The sequence below is a fragment of the Gorilla gorilla genome, chromosome 1 (genome assembly GCF_029281585.2).
Source record: "Gorilla gorilla gorilla isolate KB3781 chromosome 1, NHGRI_mGorGor1-v2.1_pri, whole genome shotgun sequence".
In the NCBI taxonomy this organism is placed as follows: domain Eukaryota; kingdom Metazoa; phylum Chordata; class Mammalia; order Primates; family Hominidae; genus Gorilla; species Gorilla gorilla.
Window position 1 is genome coordinate 81,388,283 of NC_073224.2, and position 13,368 is coordinate 81,401,650.

The following is a 13,368-nucleotide window of genomic DNA, read 5'->3' on the forward strand; positions in this document are numbered from 1 at the left end:
GAAAATGGCCACACCAGCCCTGGCTCTGCACGGTCCAACACAGGCTAATTAGAGAACCAGAGTTCTGGTTTTAGTTCCAAATCCTTAAAGAATATTAACATTAATAATCAGCTCCAGCCAGAAGGGTGTAGCCCCAATAATAAATGAAAACATGGAGGCAAGAGCATGTTGGCCATGCAGACATCCCATGAGAAGTTGAGAAGACCATTTCCTATTCTCCTCACTTGGCTGTTCCTTTTTCTTTCTCCTTCTACATTCCCTCACCTCCCCATTATCTAATTCAGTATGAACAGAACCTCAAGTGGGTGCTGGAGCCACAGCTGGTGGGCCCTGCAGGAAATCAACCAGCTTTCCAGGTGTTGCCCTGACCTGCACAGTGCCAGAGGCCAGGGCTTATGAGGGACATACACTGGAGAACCTGGAAGAGGTGACTGCAATGCCCTTCTGCTGTAGAAATATGCAAGAACAGATGGAGAAAAATGACCCGTAAGAGGCTGTTCCAAAGCTGGGGTCCTTTTTATCCTTTTATCCAGAGAAGCAAGTTTACCCAGAAGGCATGTTTCATGTCCTCAAATGCAAATGTCTATTGGTTTTTAAATGGTCTTAGCAACTGTGTTGACTGGGCTGTTAGAGTGGCTGAGCAGGGACATCTTTTGAATACTCATGATGACCTCTTTGGCAACCAATCTGGAAGTCTTGGATCTTTAGGCGGGCTGGTCATTTCCTAGGTCTTTCCTCAGGGCTCAAAGAAGGTGAAAGCTGAGTGGCAGACACACGCCAGAAACCCAGTTCTCAATTCCCTGTCCCATGACCTCCAGAAAGAAACAGGGCTGACTCTTTCAAGCCAGCAAGTGCCTTCCCCTGCCCAGACTGGGAAGTGCCATCACCTGGAAACTACAGCCTGTTAAAAGAGCAGTTAGACCAAAATTCAGGGGAACCAAGGCAAACTGCATGTCCTCAGGAAAGATATCATCTTACTGTGTCTCATTTTCCTCATCTGTAAAATGCAGTAACAATACCCATCCTCTCTCTGATTGACCAGACTTCCATAAGGAGGAAAAGAGAGAGCTGACACCCAAGGCTTATTTCTCATTCAAACTTTTTGTTCTGTTTGATCCTTCTCACTCAGTCATTGACGGCCCCACGCAGATCCTGGTTCGAGATGTCTCAGACACCGTGGCTTTTGTGGAGTGGATTCCCCCTCGAGCCAAAGTCGATTTCATTCTTTTGAAATATGGCCTGGTGGGCGGGGAAGGTGGGAGGACCACCTTCCGGCTGCAGCCTCCCCTGAGCCAATACTCAGTGCAGGCCCTGCGGCCTGGCTCCCGCTACGAGGTGTCAGTCAGTGCCGTCCGAGGGACCAACGAGAGCGATTCTGCCACCACTCAGTTCACAACAGGTAAGGCTGCGGTGGGGGAGAGAGGCACAAGGAGGGAAAGAGGGGTGGAGCCAACCGGTGGTGTCATCACAGCAAGAGGAGTATTAGGAATGAGGCAAGGTGTGTCAGAACATTGGCCTTGTCATAGACACCGCGAGAAGGAAGCAAGAGGTTTCCAGCATACGGGAAAAGCAGCACTCCGTCACTAGGAGAGGAAAACTAGCTTCCCATCCTACCTCTACTGGCAGCCAGATCTGTGCTTGATATAAATCCTTCCCCACTATGGGCCTCAGGTTTCCTGTCTGTAAAATGACAAGTTGGCCTTGAACACATGTAAGCATCCATATCGCTAGTCCAAATGGAAATTTTGTGAGAATTCAGGAAAGGTGTCTCTTTCTCAAGACACATTCTTGCCATTTGCTGGAAATTATCATAATAATTCTATAAACCTACAATGACTACACCACCATGATGATGTGCACTGGCATTATGCTAAGCCCAGCCTGTACAACTCTAAGCAGAACTTCTGACCAATTCTGTGACTCACCCTGCCGTTTGTAAGCACTAGCAGTAAGGCTAATATCAGGCTGACTCCCACAGACAGGAAGTTCATAAAGCCCATATAAAACCTGCCTTGCTTTGATTACCACCCACCCCCACATTCTCAAGGCCATTGGGCCTCTTAAAGAGCTTTGCCTACAGTTGGGAAAGGCCAGGCCTAGGGGTGACTTGCTCCCTGACTCTCTCAGTGCCCATCAGTCTGGCCAGCTAGTGGGCTAGTAGGACAGGCACCATCCAAAGGACAGGCTTTCTGGCACCCTCATTGGGTCAATAAGGGCCTGTGATCAGATTAGTGATTGTGTCTGTCTTCTGGATTCTCGGTCTCATCCTCTTTGCCTTGGGGTGGTCACATGTCAAATAATATCTCTGCCGACTCCAAGTTGACCCAGGGATCAATGAAAACTGATAACATCTTAGATCTGTAAGATCTAAGAACCAGCATCTTCAGATGGGGTAAAGTTGGAGAATCACTAATTCAAGAATTCTACCTTAGACTGTGGCATAAGAGCCTGCTACAGAATGGACTGAGTCCAGGGTTTTCAAGAAGATTCAATAAATAAATAACACCCCTGTGTTCCACTGGGTTTAAAATCAATTGATAAATAAGGGAAAAAGTGAAACAGATGGACACCAAAATGTCCCCTAGATTGCAGCATGTAACTTAGTGTCATGGCCAGATGGGTTTGCAAACTGGATGGCCACTGTGGACCTAGGCAAGTCTCTCCATATGGCAGAAATTGGGAGACTATCCAGGTTAGGACTTACAGCATAGAGTAACAAGTAGGTGCCTGAACCCTTGGAACAGCCTGTCCCACGAGAGAGGGGAACAGAAGGGCAATGCCCAGGCCCTGCTGCAAAACTCACCATTTAGGTAAGCTCATTTTCTCCAGCAAAAGAGAGACAAGAGCCTTAGGAAGGAAACATCAAGGGCAGGGAAAAGCTTCCCCCTTAAAAAGGAGCAAGTACAGACACTGACAAAATGGAGAAGGCAAAGTTTATTTCTGAAAAAGACCCTTTTAGGTTTTCTCTGTAGTGCCTGGGCCAGATGCCACCCTCTCACCCAGGGTGTGCCCAGTGGGATTTTTACTGAACATATCTTGGAATCCGGAGTGACCGAATGTGCATCTTGAAACAATGAACTAAATTCTGCCCATTTCTCTTCCCTTCTGCTTCCTCATTTAGCCAAAGATGCTCACGTCCCTTCTTGGTTAATTCTAGGTCAGCTTCTCATTTCCCACCCCCACAATACCACTTGCTCAGGGGGGTGGTATCTTCTGTGGACAACGAGTCCTGCATCCTTTTCTTAATTTCAAGATAGTTTTGTTTGAAAAGTGGTTTCTTTGTGCCCTGCTCTGATAAGAAGTTTGAAGCGGCAAAAAGGAGAGGAGAACTCTTGAGCAGCATGATGAAAAACAAATTATTGGTGTTCAGGTCGACAAGATGGAAGCAGGATTGGCTGGTGGCCCAGGAAAATTCTGATCAAGACAATTACATTCTTCCTCCTAGGAGCTCCCCATGAGTTTCAGTTCATTGCTACATGGCTTTCTGTTTCCGGTTGCCTGGTGGATTGGCAGCTGTCAGGCGGCTGACTTCTCAATACAGCCTCAGCCTACACCTCAAATATGCTCCCCTCTGCTGGAGGAGGGTGAGGGGAAAGAAAGGATGAGGAGATGCAAACAGCACTGCAGACAGATTCTCCAGGCCTGGGTTGGCAGGTGCCAGTTAAATGATGAGAGGGTACCCAGACCCTCATGATGAGGCCCTCAGTCATTTCAGAGCTCCGCTTAAATTCAAATTAACCAAAGTGCTTTTCCAGGTGATGGCTCCGACACTAGGAGTGCACTAATTGCACAGGCAATTAAAGCAGAGATTTGCTTCCTGCATGGTGAGTGGATATTTGCTTGGGTCTTAGGGCTGTTCTGAAAAGGAAAGAACCCTGAACAAAGTGCACCACGGCCGGTGATTGGAGAGAAGCCAGCCTAGAAAACCCAGAGGCCAATCTCCAAAACCCCTCCCTGCCCTCAGCAGCTCTGGTTTCAGTTGCCCTCAGGAGGGAACTCCTGGCACCATTTCTCTCCTCTGGAGGCCTTCTCTTTAAGCAGATCCCTCAATGTTCCAAGCACAGTCACCAGGGCATCTGGTCAACCAGAGGCTGCTATTTTGTCCTGAATACCCCAGATTTCTCTTTATTGCTATTATAGGTTGAATTATGCTCCCTAAAAAGACATTGAAGTCCTGATCCTGATGCCTGTGAATGTGACCTTATTTGGATATAGAGTTTTTGCAGATCATCAGTTAACATGAGGTCATTAGAGTGGGCCCTAAGCCAATATGACTGTGTCCTTATAGAAAGGGGAAATTTGGACACAGAGACAGACATGCCCACAAGAAGAACACCATAGTGAAGATGAAGGCTGAGATCGGAATGATTCTTGATTCTTCCAGAAGCCAAGAAACGCCAAAGATCACCAGCAAATCACTAGCAGCTAGGAGAGGCACTCAACAGATTCTCACTCACAGCCCTCAGAAGGAAGCAGCCCTACTGACACCTGTACCTTGAGTCTGTGAGACAATAATTTTTTCTTTATTTTTTTTTGAGATGGAGTCTCACTCTGTCACCCAGTCTGGAGTGCAGTGGCATGGTCTCGGCTCACTGCAACCTCCACCTCCCAGGTTCAAGCGATTCTCCTGCCTCAGCCTCCCAAGTAGCTAGGACTACAAGCGCCTGCCACCATGCCCAGCTAATTTTTGGATTTTCAGTAGAGACGGGGTTTCACCATGTTAGCCAGGATGGTCTCGATCTCCTGACCTCATGATCTGCCCACCTCGGCCTCCCTGTGTGCTGGGATTACAGGCGTGAGCCACCGTGCCCAGAGAGACAATAATTTCTATTATTTAAGACACCCAGTTGGTGGTACCTTGTTATGGAAGCCCTGGGAAACTAATAGGAACATCCAAGTCCCAACGGTTCAAGCCCCTACCTGCTTGGCAGTGATGCCGCTCTAGGACTCTTCAGGAAATTCTTTCACAGTTTCAACCTGGATGGCACTTGCACCTCAGCCAAGAATCTGGCTGCAAAGAGCAGGGTAGGACTTCCTGCTCATACAAGACCAGCACCCTCAGTCAAAGCTATCCTTTTTTCTGCACCTTCTCACCCCAAGAGTTCTCAATGCTCCACAGCTGAAATATTTAACAGGACTTTTCTAAAACTTGATGTGTGCTTATCGAACACCTACCAGGTGCCAAGCACTATTCTAGGCACTGAGGCTACAGAATAAACACATAAACAAGATCCTGGTTCACATGAATTGCATTCCAGTGGAGAAACTGGACAAGGCAGAAGAAAATAAACACCCAAAATTATTTTGATTATGAGTACTATAATGAAAAGCGAAATGAACGGTACAGAAGTGTGGCCATGTTGGATCAAGCAGTTTGAAAAGGCCTCTCTGAAAAGGTGACGTTTTAACTGAGACCTAGATGACCTAAGCCATGTGAGGATCTGGAGAACATTCCAGGCAAAGGCAGAAGCCAGTGCAAAGGTCCTGAGGTATGAATAAGCTTGATGAGTTTCAAGAGCAGAAAAAAAGCAATATAGCTAGAGCGCAACGAATAAGTTTAGAAGTCGTACATGGAGATATCTGAGAAGCAGGCAGGGCCGGATCACTCAGAGCCCTGCTGGCTACAATTAGGAGTTTGTAAAAGGAAGCAACAGAAAAGTTTTAAGCAAGGGAATTACTTAATCTAATTTATGTTTTAGAGGCTAGATATGTCTATTCCATAGTCTCAAGTCTCTCCACACAGCCTCCACTAGACGTCTGTCTTTGCCTCGCTCTTGACTTGCTGACGTTGCAGGGAACAGCTCCCACCTACAGGGGTGCCCTTGGTGGCCCCAGTCTCCTAGAGGTCAGACTTCAAGGCCAGAGGGAGCAAACAATTTCACCTTGTCCTAGCTCTAACAACCACCTTTCCAGACCTCATTCTCAGGATTGACTTCTTTCAGGATCATTGACATTGGAGGTGTCTGGTCCCTTCAGAGACAACGCTTCCCCTTAATCTACAGACCACAACCCCTATGATCAAAAATACAAAACAACAACAAAAACCATAGTTTAACATTTCCAAGGCCTGGGTTTTTAGTTGTGAAGAGCACTAGGTAGAAGTCTCAACCTTAACCCTAAACCTAAATTAATTTTGCTCCAGTTCAGTTCAAGCTGCACACCCCAAGCCCAGTCCAGTCCCTTTGCCCAGCTTCTCCTCATGCATGAAATTTAGGGGCAACAATGCAGGGGCAGGTGTTCCTCCACATGCCTCTCTATCCAAGCTCCTCTCTCCATCCAACTGCTGGAGAAATAACACACATAACACGTCAAGAATACACAGTATCTGGCAAGCTAAAGTACAGTGAGTGAGGAAGAATTTCTCAGGAAAACAAGCTGCAGAGACATAAATCTGCTAAAAGATTCACCCAATTTACATCGCTAAACAGAACACTTCTCACTCCAAAGCCTCTGCGCTCACATTGATTCACGGCATTTCAGTCTTCCACAAGAACAATTGGTGGAAACTTGCCTTGCTTTTGCAAATTAAAACAGTCCACTCGAGGTTTTCTCAGAATGAATGGCTAGTTCACTCCAAAGTTAAATTCAAGTGTCAAAGGCAAGAACTATTTTAAACGTTTTAAGTGACAGTTGTTCTGGGCAGCACGTTATTGCACTGCAAGTTGTTTATGCTGTTTCTGCCCAAAGCAGCTTAAGGAGATAGCCAGTCCTGGGAGAAAAAAAGCAGTGTCCCCGTGGTCTCTTTGTGGCAACCCCAGAGAACAAGCATTGTGGTTGATGGAACTCAGGAAAAGCTTCAGAGGCAACAGGAAGCCAGCCCAGGCCTTGGGCACCTATTTTTTTTTTTTTTTTTTTGGAGACAGAGTCTCGCTCTGTGGCCCAGGCTGGAGTGCAGTGGTGTGATCTCGGCTCACTGCAAGCTCCGCCTCCCGGGTTCACGCCATTCTCCTGCCTCAGCCTCCCAAGTAGCTGGGACTACAGGCTCTGGGCACCTATTTTTGTACAGATGCCCATGGATTGCCGAATCCATGCAACAACCTGAAAATGTTGGTATGATTTGCCCCTTTTACAGAGGTGGCCATCAAGACCAAGCAGGGTTAAAAGACTTGCTCATGGTTCCATTACCAAAGATGTCAGAGCTGGGGATCAAACGGAAGCCTGACTCCAAAGCCTATATTATTTCTGCTACATCACATCCTCCATATATGTCTTACCTTTACAGCTGTGTTTATTCAAGTAAACACAGAGGAAGGCACCTTACACTTCAAAACCTTGAAATCAACAGTCTTCTTTTTGTTTAGTGGTCAAATTTGATATTGTTCTATTCCATCTCCATCACTCGGGAGCTGGCTCTGATTTTCTCCTCCTGGGGTTTCCCTTGTTTTGTTTTTAAGCTTATGATGTTGATTGGTTCCTTTTAAAGTTTCTAGAATGCCACTGGAACTCTTGAATGGAAATGGGGGAAGCATAAAGTGTATTGATCTTCAGCTCCCAAGTATCACTCTAACCTGCCCAAGGAATTTGTCACGGCAGACCAAAAAGCTAAGGGTAGCCACAGTGTTCATTCAAATGTGAGCCAGAGGGTCAGGGGGTGTGAGCTATCACCACCAATCTTTTCAGAATTCAAGATGCACCACAAATGTACATTACATTATCATGTGCGATGTTGGTGATGTCTGTCTATTTTTAGAGATCGATGCCCCCAAGAACTTGCGAGTTGGTTCTCGCACAGCAACCAGCCTTGACCTCGAGTGGGATAACAGTGAAGCCGAAGTTCAGGAGTACAAGGTTGTGTACAGCACCCTGGCGGGTGAGCAATATCATGAGGTACTGGTCCCCAAGGGCATTGGTCCAACCACCAGGGCCACCCTGACAGGTGAGTAAGACCTATCTCTTGGGGTTATGCTGGTTGCTGAGTCTATACCCTCACAGCTGTCTCCCCAACCTACACACCTTACAAACCCATGGCCAACTCCTATTGATCTCATCTCTTAAGTGCCTAGCACATATGTCTAGTGCTATCCATTGTACTGCCATCACCTGTTCTAAGCTACTAACATCTCCTTTTTTTTTTTTTTTTTTTTTTTTTTTTTGAGACGGAATCTCTCTGTCACCCAGGCTGGAGTGCAGTGGCACAATCTCAGCTCACTGCAACCTCAGTCTCCCAGGTTCTCATCTATTATCTTAACCATTGCAATAACCCCCTCACATTGTCTCCTGGCCCACTCTTCACACCTCCTCCAGTGACTTTTTTTTTTTTTTTTTGGGACGGAGTTTCACTCTTGTTGCCTAGGCTGGAGTGCAGTGGTGCGATCTTGGCTCACTGCAACCTCTGCCTCCCGGGTTCAAGCAATTCTCCTGCCTCAGCCTCCCGAGTAGCTAGGATTACAGGCATCTGCCACCACGCCCGGCTAATTTTGTGTTTTTAGTAGAGACAGGGTTTCTCCATGTTGGTCAGGCTGGTCACAAACTCCCGACCTCAGGTGATCCGCCCACCTCGGCTTCTCAAAGTGCTGGGATTACAGGCGTGAGCCATTGCACCTGGCCTTCCAGTGACTTTTTCAAAGTACGTTTTTGATTATGCCATTGCACTGTGCAGATATTCCAGGGACTTCCCACTGCTCTTCGGATAAGCTCAGACCCTTAGTGTGGACACCAGGCCCTGCCTGGTTTCCCCTGCCCTCTCCAGGCTCACCTCCCACCCATGTCCCCTGATGTTTTCTGGGCTCCAGGCCCACAGGTCTGCTTCTTTCCATTTCTCAAATACATTTTCCCTCCTGCTATATAGGACTGGCAAATGCTGTTCCCTCTGCCTGATGGGAACCTCTTCATCTAGCCAATGCAGGCTTCCCTTTCCACTCCCAGGTTACTCCCCACTTTAGGGAGCTTTAGTGGTCAAATTTGATATTGTTCCTGAGAGAGTTCCATTCATTCTGCCGGCAGCTTCGTCTTGCCAGTTTCCACTCACTTCTTAGCACTCCTCAGGTTATCATTTTACATGTGTGGCATGATTATTTGACTGTCAGTCTCCACCCTACACCTAAATCTCTGTGAACATTGCACCGTATTTGGTTTTGCTCATCATTGAATCTCAGGGTTCACAATTTCCTGAATGAATGAATGAATGAATGAAACTGCAGAAGTTCACTATGACTTGGGCATGGATGGCAAGAATTCACTGATAAAATGAGAGCTGAGTCATGCCTTATGCACCCTATGAAAAGTTTGGGTTTATTCTTGAGGGCAACAGAGAGTCACTGAAAGATTTTAAATAAGGCGATGTAATGACTGGATTGTACAGAGAAGGGCAAGGTCAGAGGCAGGAAGACTGGTTAGGGGGCTGTTGCTGGAGTCAAAGGGAGATGATGATGGCATGGACTAAGGCAGTGTCCTCGGTCACCATGATACCTGGCTGGGAAGTGTTCCCTGTCCCCTGGGAGTGTGAGACCCAGGCAACACCACTCCTGGGGCCTCTGGCTCACCCATCCAAGAAAACCTCCCTTCCCAAACTCACCAAAGAGTAGAAGACTGGAAATGGGGGTGTGGTTTTCAGATAAAGGAGATGCTGTGCAGAACAGTCATGGACCAGGTGCTGCCAATGTGCTCACAGACAGAGATTTTGTTTAATTTGTGTCTTGGATTCCTGCAAAAGTATTTGCTGTCTCGATAGACAAGGGATACACAGCAAAGAGTGCATACGGTAAACAAGGGCAGTATAATCAAAGCAGTTTTCCTCCCAAGTTGAAATCCCAGACCGCCTTGCCAAACACAGCCAGTTAAAGTAAATATAATAAATGCCTTTTCCAGACAGACGCACTCCTAAAGGCACAGCAAGGAGATGAGAAGATATGCTGACCAAGCAGATTAACGGGGGTGAATTAAGCAGAGAAAGGATAGACCAGCTGGCATACGGCCTCGCAGAGAGCTAGAAACAGTCACAAAAATTAAGCTAAATCCAAAAAAAAAAAAAAAACCTGAAATGATACAGGAGGGAACTGATTCTAAGCGCAGCCCATCCCTGCCTAGAGCCGCAGGCTAATTTGATAATGAGCAGTTATAAAATTGATGGCTAACTGTTCAGATGGAGGATGCACCACGACATCATGAGAGAGATAGAAAACCCCACGTCCTAGTTATTATTTCCCTCTACCGGGAAAAAAGAAGATTCGATACTCACTGATCATCTGTCTTATTCCAGGAACTCTCATACAGTTATAGGTTCTTTAATCTTCACAACCACCTCATGAGGTGGGTATGGTTAGCATTCCCATTTTACAGATGAGGAAACTGAGGCTTGTGGAGTTTGAAAACCTGCCCAAGTTCACAAGGCTAGCAAGGGGCACAGCTGTGATTCAAAGCCAGTCCTTTCGAGTCCCAGTCAGAAGATTCCCCTTCCACAGCTGCTTCTGCTAAAGAAGTAAAATGTAAGGGACAGTCCAAATTTAAATGCCACAGACCTAGAAGCTATGGGAAAATTATTATTGAGTAGGGGGCTTAAATAGGTTGATTTTTTGTTACAGTCAGATTTAAAACATTTCAAATATATGTATATATATATATAACATTACATTTATATATTACACATAATTATCTCAGGGAGTTCACTGCTGAGGAGATTTATAAGGCAAATAGCTTAACATAATTTAAGAAGGGATTATTGGCACATAAGGAAATCAAGTGTATTTGTACTCGCTGAGATGCTAGTTGCAAGGATTGTTGGTTCTCTTGCTGAGGCATCTGGGGGAAGAGAAGGGAGAGCCATGAAAAAGAGAAAGGGACAAAAGGGAGAAGTTTGACTCTGGCTCTAAAACATTGTGCTTTCTTCCTCACTCTCCAACTTGGAGCCTAAAAAGTTAAGTTTTTCAGCCTCCAATGCCTGTGTTCAGACTCAGTTTGATTTGAATGCTCTGCTCCATGCAACATGCTAAGAGCCTAGACTTTCAACTCTGTACCCAGGCTTGCCACTTGCTGTGTGATTTGGGACAGTTGATTGAATCTTTCTAAACCTCTGTTTCTTCATCTGTTAAAGGGGACTGATACCACTGACCCCACAGTGCCATCATGAGGCATTCATGAGGCAATACATTTAACGAGTTTAAGGTAGTGCTTCTGACAACAAACTACTCAGTAAGCGGATGACAGTGGTGAAGACGAAAGAGATGAGGAGGTCTGGGAGCTACTGGATGGTTTAGGATGTCCTCCTTTAGTCCATGTGGCCTAGTGGTTTAGAACCTTGCCTCTCACAGCATGGTGCAGCCACCAGCAGCCCGGGCATTACCCCCAGAGACGTTGGAGGCCTCTTCCCCCGAGAACTACCAACCCAGAGCCTGCATTTTAGGACCCCTGCTTCAAGGAAATCTGTGAGTGAGAAGCACTCACTTAGAGCACAGCTGTGGAAGTACCCCACTCAGGGGGGAGACCAGCTTCATGAAAAGTGCATCATTGAGCAAATTTCTTAAATTTCCTGCACTTTAGTTTTCTCATCTAAAAGACATCCTATCTACCTCATTGGGTTGTAGCGAGAATTAAATGAAATCATACATATATCCCTATTCAAGAACTTAGGATGGAGCCTGGCACACAGCAAGCACTCAATACCCATTCAATTTTTTATTGGTATTAATCCTCACAAAGCTCAGACCTGAAGCCGTGGCAGCCTGGCCTTTGCTGGGCACAAGGTCAGGCCCCCTTTACTCTCACTGTTGACTCAACACTTAAAGTTCTATGGCACCTGTATTTGCCATTCCCTGCAGAAGCCGTTGTCTCTGAGGCCACCATTTTCCTCTTTGTTGTGGAATCCAGGCCCTTCCTGACTCTGCTGGTCTCTGAGACATTCCCAGAGCTGGCTGGCAGCAAGTACCCCCTCTTGACCTCCCTCTTTACAAATGTTGCCCTCTGCCACACAGAGTCCAGGCTGGAGCCCAAAATTCAAAACACTCCCCCCACCATTATTCTCTGTAGGCAATGTCCAGAGAATTCCTTCTGGGATATGAATTTGTTTCTGAACAACAGACTCAGTGTCTGCAATGACTTTTTCTCTCTGCTCTAGTGGCTTCTGTGTCCTTAATAAGTCTGTTTTAGGCTCAGTCACTTACCCTGTATGATGTCTGTTTGGCCTGTGCACCATACCTATAGTCCCAAAGGGGTCCTTGAGTGTTACACACCTTACCAGCCAGATTAGAACCTGGCACCATGTAACAGGGTACAATACCATTCTGCTTTCTGGGCAGCAACAAAAAAAAAAAACAATAAATCATTTAGAAAACTCCAAGTGGAAGGAGGGAGGGAAAGAGAGAGAGAAGGGAGGGAGAAGATTTTTAGTTGCTGATTGCAATTTAGCGAAAAAATCAACTTCCCTGACTGGGACTAACGCAAATTATAAACACTACTCTGGCCTTTGTGTCCAAGGTGACTGCTCTAATCTGTCATCAAAAAGGCATGTGGTTGTGTTTTAGCAGGAGGGGAGGGGGCTTGCCCTAAGCCATCCACACTCTCTCACCTGGTCTTCCCTCATGAACAGAAGCCTAGGATCCGTAAGGATTCTCATGACCAGGAAACAAGGCAAAAGGAGCCAGGCCCATACGGTCACAGGAGCACCGTGCTCTCACAACCACCCAGGGCCCGTTCATCGCACTCCTTACCCACTCCACAGGGCACCTGCCTTGGGCCTCATGGTGGCATTTGCTAACCTGCTGCCTCTCCCTGCACCAGGACTATCTCTATCTCCAGTTGACAAGCTGAAAAATTGCCAACAGGGCCTAGGAAATCCAGAAGCTTGACAGTTTCTACAGATATGATACAACATAGGACTGCAAGAAAACAGAGACTTACAGCCAGCCACACATGATGCACTCACACTCACCACATGCACACATGTACACACAAACACACCTACAGACTCTTGCACTTACACTTAAGCACATACGCACACTCACATGCACATACACACATACTCATACACACATGCACACACTCATAGTCATACACACCACACATGCTCATGCCCTCATACGTACACACTACACTTTCACATACCCTCACACGTACACACTCACACACACTAGGCTGATGCCTGCAAGTACGTCCTGATCATGCTTTGGGAGTTGCCGCCTTCAAGGTTTCTGGCCAAAATGGGGATCTAGTGGTGAGAAGGTCGGCTCCTCAGGGTACACTGGCAGGCCACGTGCTTGTCTGCAGGGGAAGAAATCTGAGACTCCAGAGGGAGTCCAGCTGGCAAGTCAGCACTGACCACGGCACTCGATGTCCACCTCGCTATGTCTGCACTCCCTGATGGGCCAGTGCACAAACACCAAACCCAGCACCAGACCTTCAACGCCCTGCAGCTCTTCTGAGGAGGAAAGGACCAGG

At 46.8% G+C, this 13,368-nt stretch overlaps 1 protein-coding gene across 4 annotated transcripts in view; it reads left to right on the top strand.

Moving 5' to 3' along the window:
• Positions 1-13,368, top strand: part of TNR (tenascin R) — a 432,923-nt gene that overhangs the window by 360,958 nt on the left and 58,597 nt on the right. For all 4 annotated transcript variants that reach the window (XM_004027943.5, XM_055366472.2, XM_063710667.1 and 1 more), the window contains 2 exons: positions 1,130-1,399; positions 7,691-7,876. In XM_004027943.5, coding sequence (XP_004027992.4) covers positions 1,130-1,399; positions 7,691-7,876 — 456 coding nt within the window. The remainder of the gene's footprint in view (positions 1-1,129; positions 1,400-7,690; positions 7,877-13,368) is intronic.